This window comes from Pinus tabuliformis, chromosome Q (genome assembly GCF_031772625.1).
Source record: "Pinus tabuliformis cultivar Carrire ecotype Pingquan chromosome Q, CPIR1, whole genome shotgun sequence".
Taxonomy (NCBI): domain Eukaryota; kingdom Viridiplantae; phylum Streptophyta; class Pinopsida; order Pinales; family Pinaceae; genus Pinus; species Pinus tabuliformis.
In genome coordinates this window covers 1,140,754,143-1,140,769,056 of record NC_142296.1, presented here as the reverse complement: position 1 = coordinate 1,140,769,056, position 14,914 = coordinate 1,140,754,143, and the positions used below count along the sequence as shown (strand labels likewise).

Below are 14,914 nucleotides of genomic sequence, written 5' to 3'. Positions count from 1 at the left end.
CATACTTGACGAAAAGCCCTTACTCAGTCCTATAAGATGTTTTCACAGTAGTACAAACATACTGCTTCCGAACACATATTCAGAAATATAATGCAATATCTCCAAGGGAAATATCCCTTCACAGGTTTGTACAAAAACTTCAATCCAAAACACTTCAAACAATCTTGGTACTGGTGTATGGATCATATTTCGTCCATCTCCCATTAGCAGGCCTTATCTTGTCTCAAACTAGCCCTCATTGTGTTTGAAATACTGAGAGGGAGGGTGAATCAGTATTTCTTTTCAATTGTCATTTTTACCAGTTAAGATCACTTATAATTAGAACACAAAACGAACAATATAGAATAACAGATTTTATAAATTAGATATAACGACGACTTCAATCCTCTTCTTTACAATAAATCAAGTACAATAATAGTTTAGGGCTCCCACCCTGGATGAAGACACCAATCTCCAATCCACCAAGCTCCAACCTGTACTTTTCCAAGCACCGACTTGGACTTTACGAGGCTCCAACCCAATTTATCAAGGCTCCAACCTTGTCTCTATGAGGCACAAACCTCTAGGGATCCAACCCAATGTATGGTAAAAACTTCAACCTAGTCTTCTTGAGGACTCCTATCCTCTAGGGCTCCAACCCACTACTTCAAATCTTCAATATAAATTCAACGATACTTCAAGGCTCCCAATATCTTTTGCAACCAGCCCGGACAAAATCTCCACCTTCAACAATGCCTTCACTTAATCTCCAAATCACTTCATCAATGACAACTTTATCTTCTCAGAAGTTGTCACCACAACTCTTCATTTAACCCAAACAAAATCTCCAAGGTCACATCATGATGGCTTCAACAATCTATCATGTTTGCCAAGGATCTCAATGAATCTTCAATATGTTGCTTCACAAAGTTCTTCAATGCTCTAGTTATCTACCCTGCTTTAAAGGACTTCTACAAGTTGCTCTAATGATGTTTGAACAAGTCTTTAGCAAGTCTTCAAAGACTGCTTCAACAAAGGGGCCTTCAATTATTTCAATGACTTCAATTACTACTTCAAAACATCATCAAATGTCTTCAATCATTGCTATAATAAATTGCTCCACAAACTGCTCCAAAGATCTCCACGGTCTAGGTTCGATCATGTAATTGCTGACTGTCTTGATGTGAAATTCGAGCTCCTTTGAAAGTTAGTAATCCTCCACAGATCAGCAATTCCACAGGTCTATACAAGCCATAGTTTCCTTCACAAGTGACTATCCACACACCCTCTGAGGCACCACAGTCTCCAATCCGAGCTTGCCAAATGGTAATTGTTCACAGGTCAATTTAGTCTGAGCTTCGACAAACGATTGCTCTCACTAGTCTGGTCCTTCCTTCAAGTTGTCTCAAATCCGAGCTAGGTCCGAGCCTCTTACAGCTAACAGTCCAAAGTCCACAATTCACAGGAAACTAACCACACAGAACCGAGATGTTGAGGTAAGGTCCAAGCTTGTTAAAGGATTGCCCTGAAGCTTGCAGCTTCTCCACAAATGAAACCGAGGTGAGGTTGCTGATAGTGATGAATGTCTTCAAGGTTTTTGTTATAAGCACTGCAAATAATCCAAAAGTGGTTGTCACAAGTTCAAAGACTGCAACAAGTCCAAGCCTCTTAGTAACCAAGTTTGTTGCACAACTTATTTGAGCTCCTTATTTACTATCACACAGGTAGTTGTCCGAGTCTCTTATTGGTTATTGTCCCTACTTCGATTCTCCACAGATTTAAAGGATGTTGCCACAGGTGTATCTACCCACACACAGGGCAACAATTCAAGCTAATCAGATCAGTTATTACACAAGTCTGAGTTCTTTAGGTTATTGTTCCTTGTTCAACATTGAAATTTAGCCCAAACAATGTTCGATGTTTGATATCCTCGACCTCCTTTCTACCTCTGAGTTCTTTCACTGAATTCTTCAACAAGATTGATGCTTGAAATGGTGATTTCAGACTTGTATTTACACAAATTTTCGACCTTTAATGAAAGGACACGTCTCTTACAGGTAAGGCCAACTTGCACAAGAGGCTTAAGACAACTAGGATAAACAATATATTATTTCATTTTAAAAAATCGTTTTCTCACTTGCTAATCTCCAAAGTGATTGACAGCCAAGATTAGATCTTGCTTCACTTGAGATCAAGGGCTGAGATTAAAAAAATATTCACTAAAGTAATTCAATTTACTTTTCCTAAGTTTACTTTAGCTCAATAAGCCAACAAAATAATTATGTGCTTTTCCTAAGTCTAACTTAGGCTAAGTTAAAAAAGCAACTTGCTCACACTAGAGCAAGTGTCTAACGAGATCTTGGGCGAACTGCACGCCTAGACACTTAGGCCTATGCAGAAGTACCTGCCCAAGCTACAAACATCAACAGATCCAACAGATCTAAGTCACTAGTGTTGAGAAATCTAGGGCATCAATGAACAAGTGATTTCTCTACTTTGATAATTGCTTGTGAGTGCTTTTACTTCTTTGATTAAGATCTTCTCTTGCTTATGTTATTATAGTGTTCTTTTCATCAAGACAATTACCAATGCATGAACAATAAAAGAGACAAGAGACACAGTATGTAGGTTGTTAGCCAGGGCCAAAACCTCCCACTCCTTGGGAGGAAAACCCAAACAAATTCTTCTTATAGAAAGCTTCTCTTGACGAATACCAAGACCTTGACTAAGACCCTTGACCTTAGAGCCCTTCCAAGACCAAGACACAATGCCTCCTCTTCACCCTTGACCCAATATTGCTCCTCTTCTTTCTACTTTCAGATGATGTTGCTCCTCTTCTTTGTCTTCTCGGCCTACTTCAGAATTCCGACTTTCTCTTGTAGATCTGCAACTTGTTCCTTTAGGACAGCAATCCTAGATTAGCCTCTTAACCCTTGTTTAGCCTTCCCTTTAGAGAGAGAGCTCTTCCTTGTATTCGGCCTTCCTTCTGCGAAGTCTTCCACACTTATATGACTGCAATTCACTCAATGTAGCACCTTTGTACTGCTGCAACTTCGGCCTCCTATTGCAGATTGCAGACCTGCAATTCTTCGCACGTGTGGGAGGAGGAATATCACAAAACAGTCCCAAAACAATGACCCTACAACTTCGCTCTTCTTCGCTGGTATATGTGCTCCTCAATGTGACTTTCGCACTTCAGAATCACAGAAAACCCTTGACCGAAATTCTGTCTCCAAATGGCAGTCGAGCTGGGTATATATAGTAGTCTGTCCCTACACTGGGGCCGACATGAACTTGTGAATAGGTGTGTCTTCCAATTGTTGAGCCGACTTGAGTTTTCCATCTTCTTTTGAGGCCGACTTCAAGAGGAGAGGCATGTGCTTGTCTTGGAGGGCTAATAGACTTTCTTAATGACTCAAATACATTTTACATATGCCAAAGAAAGGCTTTACAAATATGACATTGACTCTTTGACTCTTTTGACTAAATGACAAATCCTAAAGCTCTCAATGGGAGCTATCTAAAAATAAAATTCTTGCTCATGAAACCCATGAAGCAAGCATCATAATAATAACAATTTTATTTTTCTTCTCTTTCATCATTTTACAAAAATTACATTTACATGTCTTTATGAAGACTGAACCTAGTTACATTCTTCAACAACTAGCAGGCAGATCTAGTGCAGATCTGAGTGTCCAGCAGGCTGAAAACCTCAATTTTGAGATGCCCTTGTAAGTTTTGACCATTAACAATAAGCTGATTCGAAGGACAGAATTCCGTGTGTACTTGAAAAGTTATTTTGCTTCCACTGTTTATGTTTTCCAGCTATAAAGAAACACAGGGCAGCAGTCATCTTCTGTTAGGAAAATTTTACGATAAATGATATGTAGCTCCTGTAAGTCATCATTCATAATCATAAAAGGTATATTCTCTCATACTTCATGGGGTCTAATGCATCAAATACCAATTTTGGGTGGCAGGGTTTCCTCGGTTACCTTTTTGGGGCAAGCAATATGCAACCTATCTCTTTGGAAGTAGTGCATCCTATTATTTCATATATTTTCTTCATTATTTATCACACTTTGCACTCTGAATAGAGCCACTATCTTCCAAGTATTTTCATGATATTTCTATCATGTTTGATATATTGTGTCGTAATATTGGTTTATGTGCAATTCGGCTGCATAATAGCATTAGCTCACCTTAAACAATTCGGGATTTATAAGCTGCAATAAAACATGATGTAAGTGGATGTGAAAGATGTCTTGTTGCAGCATCAACAATGATGTTAAATTTGAATTTAATCTCTTCACCATTGTCTATGTGAATGTAAGCACCCTAAAATTCTAGTTCTCCATACCTAATACACCTCATAAAGAAACACAGGGCAGCAGTCATCTTGAATTAGAAAAAATTTACAATAAATGATATGTAGCAATAGAAAACCAAATAAAGCATACCAAAAATGGAACATAAACCTTCAAAATTAAGAAAAGCATTCATTTATCTCAATGCAATGACCATACGAAGCAGAGGATAAATAGGAAATATACCTGCCGTGCATGATAACATGATTTTCCAGAAGCGCAGAGTTCACAGTTTTGTATGTGCCTCTATCAACCACCATAGAAAACAAAGTACAGCTTTTTTAGCAGCCTTGTATCTCCACTAAACTTTGTTTAAAATATAGTGCTCTCTATAGAATTACATATCATTTAACTAGCATGCAGAGACATTACTATGGGCCACAATGCAACACCTCAAATCCCATTACTGCTTCAGTGCCAAATGTATTTTGAAAGTATAGCTATGAATTCAGTGAACCAAATTATGACATTCAAATAAAGTACCATTGACAGGCATACCATGCACAATAGCAACATCAACAACTACAATATACAAACCTTCCAATCCAATTTAGGAGATCCATGAGCCCAATGGTAGTCGAGGCCAAAGCTCAGCATCCGTAACATCACTGTAAAATGTTCACTCATCAGACTTCTCCCTAAACACTTACACCTTCAATTTAAAGAGCACATATTAAAAATTTGTTCTTGCAACAATGTTCTGGCTTGTCTTCTTTAATTGAAAAATATAGAGAATAAGAAACTTTGTGATACTGCAAGCCCCGACTGCATGTAAAAGAAAAAGGACAATTATTAAGGCCACCTCGCTTTTACAGGGAATGCAAAGTAATTCGTTGTTTTCCACCCACCGACAAAAATAAGAAAAGAGGATAATAAATGTTTGTCGATATCTAGTATGACTTAACACTCAAAAGAAGACTAACCATACCCTTCGATTATAGCCCGCACTAGCTCTGCTACGACCATAATAGGCGTATATGTTGGGTTAAATGCATATGTAATAAGGAACAGCTTAATCGGGGGGGCCACATGTGCAATGTATTGACCCTCATATTGTATGAGCCTTGAGGGCAAATCCTTGTGCTTTTCATCACTATATTTGTGAGTTTTCATCAGAAGACATGATTACAAGATGACACCATGGAATACCTGAAAAATGCGTGAGTGTCATTATGGATGTACACACATTCCCTAGCACTTCCCATATGGCTTGTCCGACCAAGGCCAATTGTAGGTGTGCAATTTCTAGAGGAAAGAATGTTGCTAAGTATATTCATTTGATTGTACCCTTGGAGCATGTCAGGACTTCATTGGTTTACTCTTCATGTATCATGGGTGTACATGTTATATTTTAGTGTTATGGTGGATATGCTATGTCTAGATCGATGTTAACTCGGCTGGCTCGAATTCGAACTCGGCTGAGTCAATCGAGTTGACCACAAACTATGTCAACTCATCCCTTTACTCAGTTCAAGGACCGGTTTGGTACCAAAACAATCCAACACAATCGAGTCCATATGTCATGTCCCTTTCCAAGCGGGAATGACTAATTAGCCTATTGGATCCCTCTAGGCTATAGTCAGTAAAATGGAATCAATTAATTATTTAATGTCATTTCTAAGGTGATATTGAGTGATAAAATTAAAAAAGTAAAAAGGGGGAGATCCATGGTATTTTGATGACCCATGGTATTTGAATGCCCATGGTATTCTGGCAGCCCATATCATTAAAAGGAACACTTGAGCTCACTCATGGGTGAAGGATTGGTGATCTGTCTTCCGTACCAATTTGAGAGCTCATTGAGCATTTTGGCATAGATCAGTTTCAGTGCTAAGATCACACATCCTAGCTGATCAAAACTAGTTTCAGTGTGCAGATTCGATCACCATAGCTAGTTTAGAGGAAGGGTTATACAAATTCCTCACAGGTTTGTAGCATGGAAATCCAATTTCTGGAAGTCAAGAAGGTGTCAAGCAGGGGGACAAGTTTACTCCTTGTGTAGGTCGAATTTCTTATCTGTAGAGGCAGATCAAATCATCATCAAGGAAGCCAATATGTCTCTCTTGTAGCTGAGAAGGGCAGCCATTACTCTTGGAGCAGAATAGAAGTAGCAAGGCCAAATTGACTGCATCATCATAGTTCTCTTGTATCAGCTGATGGACGGAGGTCGAATTAGCTAGAAAGCAGGTCGAGCTAACTTCCAGTAGCAGTTAAGCTTGCTGGCTGACTTCACTATCCTCTAGTAGTTAAGCTGTAGGGTTATGTAGCAACCGAATTGAGGAGCATCCACAAAGGGGGGTCCAAGTTGGTGGCCACTGACCCTTTGGAAAGTTAGCGAATACACAATTTCAGATTCAATGGATAAATGCTTGTATGTATTCCTTTGGTTTCATTTAATAAAAATTGCCTGTGACTTGAAGTCAAATCAGAAAATTACATTCAGTAATTTTTTATTTTATTTCTCTACATGCCAACTGTTGTTTGCAAAATATTTGTAAAAATGCATATGAGAAAAATTTAGAGATTTTGTAATTGCAATGTCAGAAGAATTAGCCTATTTTTGAAAAAGGAACATTACAGCATACCTACTTGGCTGAGTTGGTCCTTGTTACATCTCATTTCAACAAGGGTACATATGTAGGGGGGTCCAAGTTATGGCAAACTGAGTGAGGAGGAATTCTTGATTGATCTTTGGTGGCCAACTATGTCACAAGGTTCGTCGAACTTTAATCTTGAGGTTCGAATTTTGGTGAACCATAACAAAAATTTGAGGTTCAGCGAACCTCATAGCCATTGACCAAGTCCATAGATCAAAATTCATAAATTCATATCACAGCTCAAGCTTGTAATTTATCCTTGCAGTTTCCATGTCTGTTATAGCATCTTTTATGTTTAATGATGTTGATTTCTTACTATTTTATCCTATATATATATATATAGACGAACCTAGTGGTGAGCCTTATTTCAATGTTCTTTTCGCAGCGCAATGACAATTTCCAATTTAGATTTCCAATAGCAATCACATTAACCATTAATCACATTGACAGTAAAGGTAGATAGAACATGAAACAATATGCAGAAGACGAGCCAAGACAAGAGGACACCAGATTTGGAGGATGCCAGGGAAAAACTCCAATGTGGGGAAAACCATTTGATCAATTCTTCTTATTATTATATCAAAATGTTCAGCAGAGAGAGAGAGTACAAAAGTCAAATTGACTTGCCAAATTCAAAGTCAAAACAGCCCTGTCAAAATCTGCAGTCAAATCAGCCCTAACCAGAAAGTCAAAGATGGTCAAAACAGCTGTCAAATTTGCCTCCTTGAGCTCGGACAACCACAGTCAAACTCAGCCTTCCTTGTTAGTCAAAATAAGCCCAAAACAATCCAGTCAAACTCAGTCAGAGGAGAGAGAAAAACTGTTGTAATTTTCTGCAGTCAAAATTGCAGTCAACCCTGAAGTCAACGCTGGTCAAACTGCCCAGATTCCCTTGATTTCTGTGCCCAGAAATGCGGCCTAAAAAGAAAAATGATCCTCCAAAAATCGCAGTCAAAGCTTGTCAAAGAACCCCTGGTTAACACTGGTCAAACTTGGTCTGCTTCCTGAAATTTCGGCCCTGCAATTCAGCCTAGAAATTCGTCCTTCTTGTGCCACACGTGTGAGAAAGAGAGAATGCCCAATGTTGTACGAACCAATGAGAAAAGGAGAGAGAATGTGTTAGTGATGATGATGCCAAATGAGGTGAAAGATCACTTGTATTTATAGTATATACAAGTCGTTGAGGGTGAAGAGTCATGTCCATTGGGTTTCATAAGCCTACAAGATGATGTGGTCGACCTGAACAATTTGCATCTATGTGGGCATAAATTCAAAATCACACTACTGCTTGTCCAAATGAGACATTCTTATTATCAATTTCCGTCCTCTCGAAAAGAGGAATTTAATGCAATCATCATCTCCAAATGTGTTGTCCTAAGGTGGAATTTGGCCCTAGTTGCCAATTTTAACAATTGGTATTCGTCTTGGAGGGCATTGGGTTCAGTCTTAAGGTCTCGCAATTCGTCAATTGAAGAATCTATAAGGAAGAGAAGGGATTTGCGGGTTTTCCTCTCAAGTGGAGAGGTTTTGGCCCTGGCTTGCAACCTATATTCTGTGTTCTTGTTCTTCTTGTTTTGGTAGCTGTTTGATGATACACAGATAATAATAAGTAACAAAGCTAATAAGTAAAAAATACATCAAAAGCAGTTATCAAATAAAGAGAAATCACTCTAATCATTGCCCTATAGATTTCTCAACATAGAGCAGCAATAAATTTCAAACTTGTATAGTGAAAATCCCAACAACATTCATGTGAAAAAAGTAAATGACAAGAATAAGCATTAAAAGAGTACTTACATGTATAAAAGAGTATATCCAATCATCAAATTATGCCAATAATGAAGCTCCAAGACAAGAGAGAGATATCCAAACATCAAAATTCATCCATAACATCCAAACTCGTCCTCCAAAAGGGATAGTGAAAATTTCACAAGAGCAAATAACCCAATCCAAGTGATGATGATGAAAATGAATCATCTCACTTCTATTTATACACTCTCTAATGAATTCGATTTAGCTAAATTGGCCTAATTGAGCCCCTAAAATAAAATAATGTGCATAATAACAATATTTTTGGTGGCAAGCCCACCAAATAGCTCAATAATACATGAATAAGCCTCTCAAGAGGGCCAAATGGTCAATAAAGTGAGTCGTTAGGCCTTTGAGTAGGCCTAATGAAGTCCAAGGGGTGCCATGATGTAGAAATGGACTCCCAACATAGTGGACCAGGGATTGGCCCCTTGTTTTCCAAGCAAGAACCCGTGATGCTCCCAAGAGGGTGTGGGAGCACAAGGACATCCTCATGGGTCTCCAAGTGGATCGACAATTCCTGTAGACCATCTGTAAGGGCTAGGATGGTGATGTAATCCCTCCCTCTACAACAGGAGACATCCTCTAGACCCTGGAATATCTGCCAAGTGTATGGTGCAAGTGTGGAGTCAGTTGGGCATGATGGATCAAGTGCATCATCCTCATCCAAAAGGTGGAACACGAGCAATCAATCATCGGTGCTGGGAATCCATGAATTAATATCTGTTATGGTGGAGACCCATAGCTCTCAACGCTCACCCTACAAGTGCCAATGTGGCTCTCTCAAGGGCTAGGACCTCATATAGGGAGACCAATCCCTAAATGAAGACTCACATGCAATCCTGCATAAGATCCAATGCGTCCCCTTGCCCTCCAATACAACAAATAACTAGAATAATCAAGTAATAATGCTTACAAATCATGGGACCAATGGGGCACTTCATGGTAGCATGCCCTTCAATAGTGGGTTTTAACATGTACACGTGTCTCCAAGCTCAATAAAGGGTTAACCAAGGACCCTATTAAGTGGTTTCCGCCTCTAAAGGGAGTGGCATGTCCATAGTACATCCTTTAAGAGGTAGGTGGCAAGTTATATAATAATGGAATGGAGTGGGGGATCAGGGGGAATCATCCAGACCACATGTCAAGGTGCATGGGTAGCTATAATAAGGGAATCCCACGCCTGGTTATATGAGTGTAGAAGGGAGCAAGTCGTGGTACATGAGTTACCCCAACCTTTGTTTTTCCACCCTTCTTCATATGCCTTTCACCTTTGATTGAATTTTCTTCATAACTACTCGGGGCTCCAAGGGATGAGAGCATGATGTATAATATGTAGCAGTGGATACCCTTTTAAGGTGGTGCAGTTCATCGCCCACCAGGGGTTGGAACAATCATGGGTTCTTTAATGATAGAGGGGGCTCATCTAGGGCCCATAGGAACCAGGGCGATGGCGATGGATAAGGGGTAGAACTCATGTTTGGCTTTTTCCCACACGCTAAATTTGTATGTTCCGACCATCTTTCGCATTTTGTGGTACATTTCCTACTGAGGGTGGCCAAATTATGCTTTTCCTTTTCTTTTTAGCCACATCAACCTCTGAGCCATTGTTCCAGGCACGTCCCAAGGTATGGACAAGGGGAGGGGGTGGCTAACACTATGTGGACCCAATGGACACATGTGGACCCGGACATGAAAATAGATGAATGGGGCCCAAATGAGTGGAAATGGAGTGATGTATGTGGTATCGAGAAGCGAAACCACACAACCAAAATCAGGGTTTCCCATGGAGTGCCAACCCAAAACCCAAATGATCAGTAAAGGAGATCCCACAGGACCAGGATACAAGGGTAACCACGAAATCGGGTAATGGAGACAAGAATACAAACCTAACCCACTCTTTCCGTCGAATCCCCCCACCAATTCATGCCCAAAAGTGCCTGTGACAAGTAAGAAAATTACTCAAGTATACCAATGAAAAGCCATACCTTTGGGGTTGGGAGGCCCACCTTCAAACATACATTCATAATAGATGGACGAGGGACCACATGGCTGGCAGGTGGCGGAGAAAATGACACATCGAGCTATCTGGGGGATGCAAGGGGTTGTTGGCTACCGGTTGAGGACCATCTAGGAGAAAAAAATTCTTCTATATACACTAACCACATGTGGTGGGTAACATCTGGCTCCAACTGGAACATGAGCTCTCAGGAAAGTGTGTGAAGCTACTTGAGCGAGAGGTCATGAGAACACCAGCAATCTCTTGGTACTGCAGACCTATTACCTGCACATATCAAAGACCAAACTCACGGGGCAACATGTTTTTGTGGTGTCTTATGATCACCCATGCTTAGCATTAGGCCGTAAAAATCAACAAGAAATTAAACTTCAAATTTAATCTAAATGTAACTAATCTATCATGAGAATATCATATGATGTTAGTTCTAATGAGAAAATAAGCATGCAATGCACCCTACCCTAACATGCATATGACGAAGATAGTATTAAGTATAATGATAATCATAAAGCCCGTGCAACCAGCATATTATCAAATCAACATAAATGTGCCTACCTATATGATTACTCATGCAACAAATCCCAAAGCGAATGCAAACCCAATCATATGGAGAATGATGTAGGCAGGAGGTGGGAAAATATGGTCTCCATTCGAGGTAAAAAGAATCCCTATGAGAAGGAACATGAGTCAATCTAGAAGTGCGGGGCCTTCCCTCTAAGTACACCATGGTGGAATGAACGATTACCTTTAAGAATTTCTCATCACAATCATTGCTCATAATATTGTGCTTTGTATATGCCACAAGGTCGTGATGAGAGGGGAACAAAGGGAAAGGGAAAGAAGGAGTGCAACAGATAGGTTGCTCAACGTGATGGTCACAATGGAGTAGGGAGGTCATGGAGTGATCAAAATCCAGAGGATGTGTCCAAGGAGATAAAGTATAGTCAATGAGGGACCCTTCCTTGACACTATACTCAGAAGGGGCAAAGGGCTCATGCTCACTTGAGATCATTTGACAAGGTGTGAGGGAATCACTTATGGATGACTCAAGATGATGAACAAGAAGGAAAGGTGATGGGGAAGATGAGTATTGTATTTGATGGGGATCTCTTCCTAAAAATCATATTTTAAAGGCTCAAGTGATTTGGATATACTCCCAGAATCACAAGGAAGGAAGGTTGGAGCAAGGGCCCTATCAATTCCCTCATCATTAGTATCAAAGATATAGTTTTCCCAGAAAGGAGAATCAATTACTTCCAACTGCCCTTTTTCATTCAAGGGAAAATGATGATCTTCCTTCCCAAGGATATCAGTGGATATGTCATCATAAATAAAGGGAAAATCAATCCCAACCTCATCCTCCCTGTCAAAGTCATAAATTGGAGCACAATCAAATCGAGGACCAACAATTTCCCACTTCTCCTTTCAATGTGGAAGTAATCTCCAATGTCATCTTCCAAGGAGCTCATGGGATCACCTTCCTCAAGGTCCTCAGAAGGAGAGTCATCAGGAGTAACATCCTTAAGATAGGTAAGGTCAACCTCAACTTTACTTTCTATAGCCTCATCTTCCCTAACACATGTTCACAAAATCATCCCCCTTTTCGTCATGCAGAACTAAGGAGGACTCATCTTTTTGTTCATTAATTAGCTTCCCAAGGTCCTCTCCAACTTCTTTAGATTGATTCCATTCCTCACTTTGATGATGATCTTGCACCATGATTTGTGGGGCTTTGTGACTGATTATGATATTTGTCATTGATTAGGTCAGTCAAAATATTCAAAGCATAGGTTAGGTTAGCAAAGTCAAGGAGACGACTAGGATCCTTCTCATAGGTACACCTCATTATGTCGAGTTACACTTGTTGTGACCTATGAAACCTGAGCACGAGTTCCTTATCCATATCTTCTAAGAAATCTTGATAACATTTTGCATATTTATCCACATTCTTTTGCAGTTCTTGAATCATTGAGTTTTGCAAATGTAGAACCAAGATTAATCTCTCTTTTATGATAGTCCATTTTTTATGATTTCGCATACTAGGATTAAAATTGGAGTCACTTGCTTCACCCTACAAGCATTAACATTGAAGCTCAATGAAGAACTAGGGCTTCGTTCTTCCAATGGAGTCGCCAATAATGATATGTCAATAGGTAGATTGGGGAACAAAACACACGTTTCGTTTCCCCGACAATGGCGCCAAAAATGCTACCACTCAAACTAGCAGGGGTCCTAGGAGGGGATCCTATAGAGAAACTACTAGGTCAAGGGGCAACAATGGAGCGATAGCCCACCATCACCTCAGCTAAGGCTCCCTGCCTTTTATGGACTTTCACTGATAGGAGGAGACCCAGTACAATAAGGATCACTATAATGAATATATCAATGATAAGATGAAAGGTGAACGCAAAAGCGTATTCACAAGATAGGCTCAAATATGTGGCTTGCTTGCTTGGGAAGCAAGGTGAAAGGCTCTCTAGGAAGGGCTAGGAGGATTTTAGGGGCTAGGGTTTGAAGGTATGACTTGTAAAGGAGATTCCTAGACCTCAAAATCCTTGTGGAAACTTGGTTTCTAAATGGTCTTTGAAGGATTAGCTTTGATAAGAAGTGGGACCACACGGGACCAAGCGAACCCAAAATTAGGTCAAGGGTATGGAGTTGATCAACCAAAGAGGGGCTTGACCTAATTAGGGAAGAGAATAGGATCAAAGGACTAATTTTCTTTTGAAACTTGAATGCAATGATCCAAATGAGGACACTAACCCAAAATCAACCTTGGGAGAGAAATGATCCTCGAGCTAGGGCTTGCAATATCTTAGGATTCCGCTGTCGGTTTGTGCTCAAATTTTGAGGACCCATTGAGAAGATACCAAAAAGTGATCACCTATGGAGGATTAGTGCCTTGTCCTTTAGGAGAGATGGAGTCAAGGATAATTTACGGCTTGGGAAGAATTCACCCAATCAAGGAGGCCTTCAACAACTTCGCATGGCATTTAGAGCATGAGAACAGTTGCTACAAGGACTTTATACTTCGGTTTGCAATAAATGATGACTTATCGAGATGTATTTAACATAAATTATCTCTAGAAACATCCACTCATTCATACATGGCCCGTGACATGATGCAATGCTATAAAGAACAAAAATTCCCACAATTTCATATAGAGCAGTAGTAAATTTCAGACTTTTATAGCGAAAATCCCAGCAACATTCATGTGAAAAAAGTAAATGACAAGAATAAGCATTAAAAGAGTACTTACATGTATAAAAGAGTATATCCAATCAACAAATTATGCCAACAATGAAGCTCCAAGACAAGAGAGAGATATCCAAACATCAAAATTCAACCATAGCATCCAAACTCGTCCTCCAAAAGGGATAGCGAAAATTTCACAAGAGCAAATAACCCAATCCAAGTGATGAAGATCAAAACGAATCATCTCACTTCTATGTATACACTCTCTAAAGAATTTGATTTAGCTAAATTAGCCTAATTGAGCCCCTAAAATAAAATAATGTGCAGAATAACAATACTTTTGGTGACAAACCCACCAAGTAGCTCAATAATACATAAATAATTCAATAAGTCTCTCAAGAAGGCCAAATGATCAATAAAGTGAGTCGTTGGGCCTTTAAGGATGCCTAATGAAGTGCAAGGGGTGCCATGATGTAGAAATGGACTCCCAACATAATGGACAAGGGGTTGGCCCCTTGTTTTCCAAACAAGAACCTGTGGTGCTCCCAAGTGGGTGTGGGGGCACAAGGACATCCTCATGGGTCTCTAAGTGGATTGAAAACTCCTGTAGACCATCTGTAAGGGCTAGGATGGTGATGTAAGCCCTCCCTCTACAGTGGGAGACATCCTCTAGACCTTGGAACATCTGCCAAGTGTATGGTGCAAGTGTGGAGCCGATTGGGCATGGTGAACCAAGTGCATCATCCTCATCCAAAAGGTGGAACACGAGCACTCAATGATCAGTGTTGGGGCCCCATGAAGTAACATTTGTTATGGTGGAGGCCCATGGCTCTCGACGCTCACCCTACAAGTGCCAATGTGGCCCTCTGGAGGGTGTTGAAGAAAATGTAACTAGGTTCGGTCTTCATAATGACATGATCTTTGTAAATGATGTAATAAAGAGAATAAA

The 14,914-nt window shown here is 40.0% G+C and overlaps 1 protein-coding gene across 3 annotated transcripts in view; it reads right to left on the bottom strand.

Annotated features, from left to right (window-relative positions):
• LOC149223599 (MBOAT (membrane bound O-acyl transferase) family protein) overlaps nucleotides 1-14,914 on the bottom strand; it is a 344,393-nt gene that overhangs the window by 212,901 nt on the left and 116,578 nt on the right. For all 3 annotated transcript variants that reach the window (XR_016249480.1, XM_089385884.1, XM_089385885.1), the window contains exons 7-8: nucleotides 4,884-4,954; nucleotides 4,533-4,592 (exon numbers count right to left, since the gene is read on the bottom strand). Coding sequence is in view for 2 of the 3 variants with exons in the window: in XM_089385884.1 (XP_089242010.1) it covers nucleotides 4,533-4,592; nucleotides 4,884-4,954 (131 nt within the window). In the remaining variant the exon portion in view is untranslated. The remainder of the gene's footprint in view (nucleotides 1-4,532; nucleotides 4,593-4,883; nucleotides 4,955-14,914) is intronic.